The sequence below is a fragment of the Fukomys damarensis genome, unplaced genomic scaffold (genome assembly GCF_012274545.1).
Source record: "Fukomys damarensis isolate Sample0158 unplaced genomic scaffold, DMR_v1.0_HiC HiC_scaffold_21, whole genome shotgun sequence".
Taxonomy (NCBI): Eukaryota; Metazoa; Chordata; class Mammalia; order Rodentia; family Bathyergidae; genus Fukomys; species Fukomys damarensis.
The window spans coordinates 38,300,749-38,313,152 of record NW_022900933.1 but is presented as its reverse complement, the minus strand read 5'-3'; the positions used below and the strand labels follow the sequence as shown (position 1 = coordinate 38,313,152).

The window sequence follows — 12,404 nt, the reverse complement described above, 5'->3', positions numbered from 1 at the left end:
AAAGAAGGAAAATTAAGTTAGTTGTTTTTCAGGGAGAGAAGGAAAGGAAAGCTTGGGGTTGAGTCAAAACTAGGCCAGGGTTGGTGGCCGCAGAGGTGTGCCACCTGTCACACCACACCTTAAGGTAAAGTGGCTTTTGTCTCTTTTGGTATTGTAAACATGTGCTGTTTAATATCACCCAAATTCAAAACATTTTTTTTCAAACAAAACAAAACAAAATTTAGTCTTTTAGGCAGACATCCCCCTAAGGAAAAAAAAAAAGTCATTTGTTATAAAACTGTGAGGAAACCCAGGCAAGACCCCACTTCAGATTGGTCAGCATGAACTTGAGTGCTTTTGTCCACTGCTCCTCAGAGTTGAACTGGGTTTTGATGGAGTAGGAGCCCCCACTGCCGCCAGTATCCTCAATCTTGCCTTTCTCCACGTCCATCCTTGTATGGAAGACAAAACCGTGTCTCGCCTTTCTCCACCTCCTCTTTGAACTGCTGCACACAGTCCAGGAAAGCCACCATGGCCATGGTGGTCGAATTTTTTGTCCCAGAAAAACCTCAGCCCCCCAGGACAGTACAATGGCAGCTCCTTGGATTTGTCTGCCAGGGACTCCAGGTATGAATGGTTTCCATAGGGAACAAGTCGATACCTCTGAAACCTCAGACCCATCTTGTTGGCCAGGGCGTGCCGCAGCAGCACAGTCTGGCTCCACGCAGCATTGATCTCGTTCCACTCCACAGGGACGCTGGGTAGGCCCCCCAGCCTGAAGTTATTGATGGTGCCGAACTGCCCGCTGTGCCAGATGTGGAAGGTGGCGTTGAAGACGTTGGTCTTCTTCAACTTGTCCAGCTGCACCTGCGCATAGCGCATCTGGTTCTCTACACTCTTCAGCTCATCATCCAGCTCCGGCTGCTGCCATTTAAACTCTTTGTATTCCCGCTGGTACTGGGCTTCCTCCTGGTCCAGCCGCTCTGCCTCTGCCTGCACCGTCTCCAAGTTCTCGGCCACCACTTTGCGGTTCTTTTCCACCTCCTCTAGCTCCTGGATCAGCCGCTCCTCCTCCAGGGTGAGCTCCTTCAACTCCCGCTGCAGTTGCTCAATGTCATCCTGGTTCATCTGCTCCAGGATCTCCAAACAGCGCTTGTAGTTCTGACACTCATTCCCGGTGACATGGAGCTGCGTGTCCAGCCGGCCCAGCAGTGTATCTGTACACTCCTCACACAGCGAGTGGTCCACATCTGTCTGGCCCGACATGATGTCAAAAAGGTCCCCAGTGACCTTCAGTCTGCGGCTGAGGTTCTCCATGGTATCGCCGCCGGATGCCTCCCCGATGAGTGTGAAGCTGTTGGCGCTCTCTGTAGACAGCGTCCTGGCTCGGGGGATGAACCGGCGGGAGACGCCGTCCTGGCAGGTTTCCACAAATGGTTCCTCCCCTGGGTTGGCCTCTTCCTCCTGGGTCTCTCCTGGTTTCACCTGGGCTGTGGTAAGTAATGGGGCTGTGAGCTCCTGGATGATGACTTGGTCCAGGATCTTGAAGCTGGTGTCCAGTTTCAGGGGCTGGCTGCAGCGCTGGATTGTGCCTAATTTTAGAGGGAAAGCTTTCAGAGTCTTTATATTTACTATGATGTTAACTGTTAGTTTGTAATAGACAGTTTTTAATCAGGTAAGATAAAAACCTTCTACATCTATTTTGTTCAGGGTTTGTTCAGTTTTTTATTATGAATGGATGTTGCATTTTGTCAAATATTTTTCTGTATCTATTGAGATGGTTATGTGAGTTTTGCCCTTAGTTTTATGTGGTGTATTGCATGTATTGATTTGCATATGTTGCACAATTCCTGCATCCCTGGAATAAATCCTACTTGGTCATGATGTATGATCTTTCTGATAATTTGCTGTATTCTGTTTGACAGTATCATATTGAGGGTTTCTGCATCTGTGTTCATTAAAGACACTGACCTGTAGTTCTTCTTATTGGTTGGGTCCTCTTCTTATTTTTGAAACAGAGTAATGCTTACTTTCAGGAAAGAATTTGGGAGTACTGATTCTCTTTCAATATACTTAAAGAGTGTGTCATGTGTTGATATTACATCTTCTCTAAAGTTCTTGTAGAATTCAGCAATGAATCCATCAGGACCTGTTGAATTTTCTTAGTTGGTAATTTTTTTATTGCTTCTTCAATTTTATTGACTGATACTGGACTATTCAGGATTTTTATATCTTCTTGGTTCTGCTTTAGTAGTTCACATATATCTAGGAAACTGTCCATTTCTTCTGAACTTTCCATTTTATTAGAATACAGTTTCTCAAAGAAGTTACTAATGATCTTCTGGATTTCCACAGTTGTGATTTTGCCTTTTTTCATTTCTAATTGCATGGATTTGAATCTTTTCTTTCCTTATTTTGTTGAGTGGAACATGCTGTAGATATAATTCCATTTCTTTGAAGGTTTGGTTCAACTGTGATATTTCTTCATTGAATTTTTTTCTAGCTGATCTGATATTTGAGACAGTATGGTAACTGAGATTACCCATTACAATCATATTGATGCTTATTTGATTTTTCATATCCATTAGTGTTTGTTTTAGGAAGTTTGATATGCCAGTATTTGGTGTATATATGTTTATAATTGTTATCTCTTCCTATTAAATTGTTCCTTTAACCAATATGTAGAGACCATCTTTTTTTTCACAGCAGTCCTGGCTTGGAATCCACTTTGCCTGAAATTAGGATAGCCACTATTTCTTTTTTCCATGTTCTCATTGCATGGGCTATTTTTTTCCTATATTTTGAATTTTTAGTCTGTGAGTCCTTTTAAAATAAATGTGTTTTTTAATTCTGCATATTATTGGTTTTGTTTCTTGATTCATTCTGCCAATCTGTGTCTTTTCAAAAGGAATTAAGACCATTCACACTGAAAGTTGTTACTGAGAAATGATGACTTATTCCTGGTATTACAATATTTTCCTGTTGCTGATTTTGTAAGTTTTTCCCTTTTGCTTAGCTGTATTCATTTTTTTAAATAATTAACTTTATTGGTACATTTTAGGTATACAATATGCTAGCATTAATTGTTGGGAATTTGTACTTTTGCATAATAAATATTGGTTCTTATTTTTTCCCTGTCCTGCTGTCCTCCCTTCAACCCCTCCATATCTCTTTTTACAAATACTTTGTATCCATTTTTTCTTTTCTCATATTTCTTTCTTTCATTTCCCTTACCCTCCCAATTTCCCTTCTCTTTTGGACCTTTTATTCCTCTTCTACAAAATCTATCATACATTTTGATCCACTGATCTTTAGGTCTCTTTCTTGGCCAGTACCATGCTGGTTTTATAACAGTAGGTTTGTAGTATAGTTTCAAGTTGAGGATAGTGATACCCCCTACCTTGTCTTTGATGTCTAAAATTGCTTTTGCTATTTTAGGTCTCTTCTGGTTCCAAATGAATTTTTGGATAGTTTTCTCAAGCTCTGTGAAGTATGCTGTTGGAATTTCAGGTAAGGTGAGATTAGATGTTTCAGGGTGGTATGGCTGTAAACTGCTATTGGAATTTCAATTGGGATTGCATTGGATCTATATAGCAGTTTTGGAATTATGGCCATTATCACTGTGTTGGTTGTTCCTACTCAGGAGCAAGGTATTTCTTTCCATTTTCTGATATCTTCTTTGATCTCTTTTTTCAGACTACTATAGTTTTCAGAGTAGAGGTCTTTGATTTATTTTGTTAGGTTGATTCCTAAGTATTTCAATTTTTTATGCTATTTTCAGAGTTGTTTCACCAGATTCTCTCTCAATGAGTCCATTGTTCATATGCAGAAAGGCTATTGATTTTTGTGTGTTGAATTTGTATCCAGCTACTCTACTAAATTTGGTTATTAAGTCTAGAAGACTTGATGGAGTTCTTGGGATCTTCTATAGAGTATCAGGTCATCTGCAAATAATGACAATTTCACTTCTCCATTTCCTATCTTTATTCCTTTTATTTCTTTCTCTTGTCTAATTGCTGTAGCTAATATATCCAGAACTATATTGAGCAGGAGTGGTAATAGTGGATATCCTTGTCTTGTTCCTAATTTAAGTATGAAGAATTTCAGTTTTTGAGTATTTAGTTTGAGATTGGCTGTTTTCATAGATGGCTTTTATTAGAGATTGTCCATACTAACTGTCTGTAGGGTTTTTTTTTTAATCATGAACGGGTGTTGGATTTTGTTGAATGATTTTTCTGCATCTATTGAGATGATCACATGGTTTTAGTCCTTGGCTCTATTAATATCGTGTATTACATTTATTGATTTGTATATGTTGAACCATCCCTACATCCCTGGGATGAATCCCACTTCATCAAGGTATATGATCTTGATAATCTTCTGCATTCTGTTTGGCTATATTTTGTTGATGATTTTGGAATCTATGTTCTTTAAGAAGATTCACCTATAGCTCTCTTTTTCAGTTGTGTCTATCTCTGCTTTGGGGATTAAGAAGTTGCTTGCTCCAGGAATGAATTTTGGAGTATGCTTGCCTTTCAATCTCATTGAAGAGTTTAAACAGTAGCAGCAATAGTTATTCTCTAAATGTCTTACAGAATTCAGAAGTGAAGCCATCGGGACCTGGGCTTCTCTTAGTAAGTTTTTTTTGTTTTTTGTTTTGGTACCAGGGATTGAACTCAGGACCTCATGCTTAGCAGCCAGGCACTATGCTGTTGAGCTGAATTCCCAGACCTTAGTTATTAAGTTTTTAACTATGTTTTCAATTTTGTTGATTGATATTGGGTTGTTTTGAATTTTTAGGTCTTATTCATCCAACTTTGGTAATTCATATGTATCTATTTCTTCTGTGTTTTCCATCTTATTGGCGTGTAAGTTCTCAGAAAAGGTATTGATGATCCTCTGCTGGTTACATTGTAATTTCATCCTTTTCATTCCTATTTGGATTTAGGCATTTTCTTTCCTCTTTGATAAGATTGGCTAAGGGTATGTCAGTTTTGTTTATTCTTTTAAAGAACTAAATCTTTGCTTCATTGATTTTTTTGTATCATTTATTCACCATTGCATTGGTTTCTGCTCTGATATTTGTAACTCACTTCCTTCCATGAACTCTGGGTTTATCCTGCTCTTCTTTTTCTAGAATCCTGAAGTTCAGCATTAGGTTGTTTATTTGAGCCTGCTCTATCTTCCTAATATGAGTATTTACTGTGATGAATTTCCCTAAGACTGCATTTATTGTGTCCCTTAGATTCCAATGTGTTGTACTGGCATTGACATTTGATTGTAGAAACTATCATTTCTTCTTTAATTTCCTCTGCGGCTCATTAGCTGTTTGGTAGTGTGTTGTTCAATTTCCATGTTTAAGAAATTCTCGTGCTTTCTTTTGCTATTGATCTCTAATTTCACTGCACCATGATCTAATAATATACATGGGATAATTTCAATTCCTTTGCATTTACTTAAAAATGTTTTATGAGCGATTATGTGGTCTATTTTGGAGAATAACATCTGCAGCATAAAAGAACATGTATTCTGATTTTGCAGGGTGGAACACTCTGTAAACTTCTATTAAGTTTATTTGTTTAAGAATTTGGTTGAGTTCAAGAATTTGTTTTTTTGTTTTGTTTTGTTTTGTTGTCTAGTTGATCTATTTGTGACAGTGGAGTATTGAGATTCCCCCACTACCATTGTATTAGTGCTTATTTGATTTTTCATGTCCATTAATATTTGTTCTATATAGTTGGGTGCACCAGTATTTGGTGCATATATATTTATGATTGCCATCTCTTCCTTTTGAATCATTCCCTTTACAAGGATGTAGTGATCTTCTTTGTCTCTATTAATTAGTGTTGGTTTGAAATCCATTTAATCCATTTTATCTTCAGATAAAGTAGTTACTCCTGTATTTTGGAGGGTGGGGGATCCTGTCACATGGAGTATTATTTTCCACCCTTTAACTTTCAGTCTATGAGTTAGTTTCTTTTTTAATTAAGTGTGTTTCTTGTATGCAGCATATTGTTAGATCTTGCTTCTTGACCCATTACACCAGTCCATTTATTTTGATTGGTGAATTGAGACCATTAACATTGATGGTTACAAGTGATATGTATTGATTTATCAGATCTCTTTCCTTGACCCATTACACCAGTCCATTTATTTTGATTGGTGAATTGAGACCATTAACATTGATGGTTACAAGTGATATGTATTGATTTATCCTTTTCATGGCTTTTTGCTGTTTTTGTGTTTTCCACTTTTGCATTTCATTTCTTGTCTTACCTGATGGATTCATTCTGCTGGGCTTCCTTAGGTTTTGACCCTCATTGATTTTTCCTAGGATATTGTTTATATATTTTTTGGAAATCTGTTTCAATAAAGTTTTTAATCTTCTGGAAATCTGTTTGCCTCTGTTTTATGGATTCCATTTGTTTCCTATGCTGGAATTCCATCATGTTCCTCAGCTCCTCTGTTTTTTAAATCTGTTTCTGTTCTAGAGTTTTTAATCATTTCTTGAGCAATGGACACAATTTCTGTTGTTACCTGAGAAATTATTTTTGATTTCATTTTTTTCCAGATCCTCTTTCATTGCTAGTTCAGGGAGTCCAGTTGGTTACATATCAGATTGTTCCACCTCATTTCCCTTTGGAGTTGCTTTAGGTGATCTGGAAGTCTGATTTTGAGACTTGTTTACATGTCTTCTCATTTCAACAGATGCAGCCTGCTGTGCCTTTGTTGAAGCAACTTTTGGCTCACCCAGTGGTCTTCAATTCTCAGCAAGCTACCGAGTGGCCTTTTCTCTGCTACTCACAGTACACCAATTCCTGGGTTGAGAATGTTGGCCTTCTGAATCCTGGAGCTGACCTGTTGTCTGGGGAGCTTCTGTCTGGGGCCTATGCAGTTGGGATTGTATCTTGGTGTGCCTCTGGCTAGGACCCTATGTCACTGTTGTCTGGGAGGGCCTTTGGCTGGGATCTGCCTGCAGCCATGCTGCTCTGTCCACCAGGATCTGAGGGCACTTACCGATTTTAATGGGAGGGTGCCTCTGGCTGAAGTTTGTGTGTCTTTGCAGCTCTTTTCTGGATGGGCACTACAGGCCCAAGCCTCTGGAGTTGGGATAGAGTCCTGGTTGGGATCTGCCTGTAGCTGCACTGCTCTGGTCCACACCTCTGCTCCCCCCTAGTTGTCATGAATTTCTTCAGGTGTTACTTATCACAAAAGTGTCTTATTTTTCCATCAATTTTGAAAGATAATTTTGTAGGGTAGGTCTTTTAGGGCTTGAAATACTTCAGTCCAACCTCTCCTTGACTTAGGGTTTTGGTTGAGATGTCTGCTGTGATTCTGATAGGCTCTCCTTTGTAGGTGATGTTTTCCTTTTCTTTAACAGCTTTTATTTATTTATGTATTTATTCATTTATGGTACTGGGGATCAAACTCAGGTCCTTGTGCTTGTGAGGCAGGCAGTGGAACCACTGAGCTAAATCCCTGGCCCAACAGCTTTTAATATTCTGTTCTTGTGTTGAATTTATGGAATCTTGACTATTGTATGCCTTGGTGTAGTTTTTTTTTCTGATCATGGCTAATTGGATTTCTATATGCCTCATTTATCTGTATTTCAAATTCTTTTTCCATGCTTGGGAAGTTTTCTGTCATTACTTCTGTGAAGAAGTTTTTAAAATTTCTGTTCTTCTGAGTTTTTGTTGTTTCCAATTCATTTTATGTTCTTCCTTGCATCATCTGGTAGCTGTTGGATTGATTTTTCATAATCTCTTGCTACTTTTAAGAAATCTTTCATTTGATGATCACTGACCACAAACCTATCTTCCAGATCTGATATTCTATCTTTCAAAATCATATTTGTTAATTCTGCTGTGGATATTTTCAATATAATTTTTTATCTGGATATATGTTTGAATCTGTTTTATGGAATCTAGTTCTTTCCTCTTTGGGGCATTCACAATTTCCACCACTTTCCTAAGCTCCTCTATTTTGTTTAATCCCTATCTGTTCTAGATTCACTAACTGTGTCCTTCATTATGGTTACCATCTCTTTAGTTATCTGTGTAAATATTTCTGACTTTTTCCAAAGACTCATTCATCTGTCTTTTTACTTCTTCTGTTACCATTCCAGAGAGTTCAACTGTTCAACTGATTTCTTTCATTGAAATGCCCCCAGATTTGCTTTGGACAAGCTGAAAGTCTGGGAAGTCTTGCCTCCGTGTTTTCTCATTTTCTATGTTTTTAATTTGTTTTCTGCATTTATTTTTGCAAATTGCTTATGGTAGATAGCTTTATTACTAGTAATTGAAACCTCTTTAGGAAATGATTATTTTTCAGAGATCTCTTCTAGGTGTAACTAGCTTTTGGCTTTTGAGTCTGTCACAAGATCCTGCTGCTGAAATTTATTAGGAATGAGAGTTTGCTGCCTGTTTGGCCTAGCACTCCATTATTTGATACTAGAGTATGGTATTTTTAAGACACCCAGATAATATCAGTATTGGCATACAAGGAAGAACAACTGATCACAATTGTGGTACCTTGGCTGAAGTAATACAGTAATAACATTGTCATCAAGCACAGCATTGAAAATGACAATCAGAAATATTAATTTTCCACCTGTCCCAGTTACTTTTCTCATTGCTAAAACAAAGTACCCAGCACTCACAAGTTAAGGGAGGAAAGTTTTATTTAACTCACTGTTTGTACAGGTTTCAGTCCATAATCAGCTGGCTTGAAGACAGGATGATGCAGCAGCGGGATAATGCAGAGGAGACCGTCTCATGGCACACAGAAGACAGTAAAAATAAGCAAGCAAGGAATGACCACATCTCTTTCTTTCCCTTATATTTTATCCAGCCTACCCACCCTTAGGGCATGAGGCTTTGGGGGATCATGTGGACACAAGCCATAGCACCACCTTAAACCATAGGTACAAGATTTACAGCCACATACCAAAATCTAAAACAAATCAGAAAGTTATATTCAGTGCACTCAATTGAATGATTTTACCCTCAGAGAAAAAATTTAAATGGGAGATTTTTAAAAATAGAGTTTAAAAAAGAGAGAAAGGGATAAGGAGCAAGGATGAAGAATAAAGTAGAATTACCCAGGAAACTTGTGAACTAGACAAGAGGGAAAGAAAGAAGGAAAAAAAATGAAAACAAGAACAAAATAACAAAAAATTAAAAATAATGTTCACAGGCATGAAAAAACAATCAAGAAAATAACAACAACAACAAAAAGAACCAAAAGAAAACCAAAGCAGAGTGGAGGGGTGATTTCTCAGTGATTTTTGATCCTGTGGTTATCTTCTGGGGTCTACAGTTTTGTGGTAGTGTGCAATTGAAGTCATGACTCTGCTATCACTGGTGGACAAAGGAGGCAGGCAGAGCCCAGATCTGTAATGGATGATTCCAGCAAGCCTGCAGTAGGATTAGGGCAAGGTGCTCATTCTGGTGCTTTCAATTTCACAGATATTCAGTCAGGTCCTATGCTCTGGTTGTGGGGTTAGGTCTTGAGTCGTTAAGCCTATAACACTCTTGAGGGTCTCCTGTGGTTGTCCCTCACCCAGTCACTGTGGGATTTCAACACTGGAAACCCTGCAATGAAGCCAATTCATGGCTGCTGAGTCCTAGGCTGAGTTGGACTGGAGTCAATCACCAACTGTCATAGTGCCCAACACTCACTGCTCCATTTCATTTTTGTGCCTCTCCCTGGAGGCCTCTGGAGTCACCTGCCCTCACTGTGCCTCTATAGATTCAATCCTCTTCTCTCATGCCACAAGTCCAGGTATCAGGTTAAAAATTGCAGATTGCCCCTTCATTTTTCTGAGTTGAGGTTTATTATAGTGTGTGTTTAGATGCCCCTGTAAAGCCTCATGTGGTTATAGGTAGGGCTTTTCCAAAGGTGGCTGAAACTAGAGTGTGTGATGCTGGAATTGATTTATAGTGCAATGCTAGGCTCAAGGGCAGTAGAATTAAGGGTGTGAGTTCTCCCTCCCTAAGTCTGGATAAAATAAGGGGGGGGCAGAAAGATGCTGTTAAAGTCCCCTGCTTGATTTTGCTCTCTTCTGCTTGCCATGAACTGGTTCTCCTCTGTGATGCCCCTCTGCTATTTGCAACTTTGCCATGGAGCCAGCCAACTATGGACTGAAATCTCTGCAAAGTGTGAGCTAAATGCCCACCCCTTAACTTTAGATGTTGGGTATTTTGTCTCAGCAATGAGAGAAAAGTTACTAAATCACTTCCTCTGTAGGCTCCAGTTTTCCCTTCAGATACTTCCTGGCCCTCAAGCATCCTCTACCCTCCTTCTTTTCTTCTCCAAGTTGTTTTTCAGGGTCTGGATTCTGAGTCTTGGAGACATTGATTCATTGCTGCTTACTACTCTACCATCTTCCTGGAAACCTTGGTTTGCATTTTTTAGATAGCTAAAATGTTAACTTTTTCATATAACTATTGGCAATTAATTCTTCTTTTGTAATGAATCTGTTCAATTCATTTACCAATTTATGGATTGGGCTCTTTGATTTTTTGAGTGCAAATTTTTCAGTATTTTATTCCAGATATTAATCCCCTATTAGAGAAGTAGCTGTCAAAGTTTTCTTCCCTGTAGGAGGCTGTCTCTTTACTCTATTAGTTGTTTTCCTGGCTGTGCAAAAATACTTTAAATTTGATGTAGTCTCATTTGTTGATTCTTGCTATTATTCCCTGTATTATTAGCATCTTATTTGGGAAGTCTTTGCCTGTTCATGTAGTTCAAGTGTCTGCCCTATATTTTCTTCTCGGCATTTTAAAAGTTCTTATCTTATACCTAGATTTTGATGCATTTTGAACTGTGTAAGAGATGGGGATGTACTTTCAATATTCTACATATGGGCACCTGGTATCTGAGCACAATTTGTTTAAATGATTGCATTTTCTCCAACATATATTTTTGCACATAATAGAATAAGGTGGCTATAACTGTGTCTGTGTCCTCTATCCCCTTCACTTAACTACATTTCTATTTTTGTGACAGTTTTTCTTAGTGTAGCTTGGTGGTATAATTTGAAATTTGGTACAGTGATGCCTTCACCCTTGCTCCTCTTGCTTAGGGTTACATTGGCTAGTCTTGGTTATTTTTGGTTCCCTATAAATTTGGGTTTTTTTTTTGAAGTTAGGTAAGAATGCCATTTGGTATTTTGATAGGGACTGTGTGATGTGTAGACAGCTTTGAGAATATGGTCTTTAAAAATATTAATTCACGCAATCTATGAACCTACTAGACCCTTCTATCTCCTATGTCTTCTTCAGTTTTCTCTTTTGTATTCTGAAATTTTCATTTACATGTTTGATTATATCAGTGCCTAGGTATTTTGTGTTTTTAAATTATTGTAAATGGAGTTGTTTTCCTGAATTCATTCTCAGGTAATCCATGATTGAAACACAGAATAGTTATCAATTTTTTAACATTCATTTTATATTCACTACTTTGCTGAAATTACTCATCAGCTCTAAAAATCTTTTGGAAGAGTCTTGAGAGTCTTTTAAATATAAGATCATACCATATACAAACAAGGATAATTTGGCTTCTTCTTTACTATTTTTCCCATTAAGTTTATTGGTAGATTTAAAGCAAAAAATAGTTATATTTATTACTGTGATCTTGTACCTTTACATGATATATCTTGGTTCTTTTATATCCCTTTTGCTTCTGTCTCTTGCTTAACTGGTATAGCTTAATTTGAAGAACTATATTAATCAGGATAAAATGGATATCCTTTCATTGTTACTGATTTTACAGGAAATATTTTCAGTTTTACCTATACAGAATAATGTTGGCTGTGAGTCTGTAATATATGATCATCACTATATTGAGTAATTCTTCAATATCATGTTTCCTCATGGCTTTTATCATTAAGGGAGGTTGAATATTGTTGAGGGCCTTCTGTTCATCAATGAAGAAAATCATATTATTTTTATCCTAAATTTTATCAATGTGGTGTTTCTCCTTTATTTATTTGTGTGTGGTGAACCATCCTTGCATTCCTGAAATCAGTGCAACTTGGTCATAATATATGATTTCTAATGTGCTGTTGAATTTTTTCCACTTATTTTATGAAGGATTTTCACATCTGTGTTCATCAAAAATATTGATCTGTAGTATTCTGTTATTGTGTAATACTAGGTTTTAGTATCAAGATTATATTAGCTTCATATATTGAACTTGGTTCATTGCACCCTTTTCTTCTTCATGGAAAAATTTGAGAAGCATTGATGCTCTTCTTTAGAGACCTGGTGAAATTCAGCAATGAACTCATCTGATTGTGATCTTTTGTTTGTTCCAATACTTTTACTATGGTTTTAATCTCATTGCTTGTTATCTGTTTAAATTTGTTATATATTCTAATTTCATAAGTAATAAGTGTCTTTATAAGTAATAAATATCTTGAA

At 37.5% G+C, this 12,404-nt stretch overlaps 1 protein-coding gene across 1 annotated transcript in view; it reads right to left on the bottom strand.

The window, feature by feature from the left end:
- Window positions 1-209: 209 nt before the first annotated feature.
- LOC104851858 (beclin-1-like) overlaps window positions 210-12,404 on the bottom strand; it is a 109,928-nt gene continuing 97,733 nt past the window's right edge. Inside the window, 3 exon segments of the mRNA XM_033766740.1 lie at window positions 210-433; window positions 435-518; window positions 520-1,571. Coding sequence (XP_033622631.1) covers window positions 263-433; window positions 435-518; window positions 520-1,571 — 1,307 coding nt within the window. The 3' untranslated portion in view covers window positions 210-262.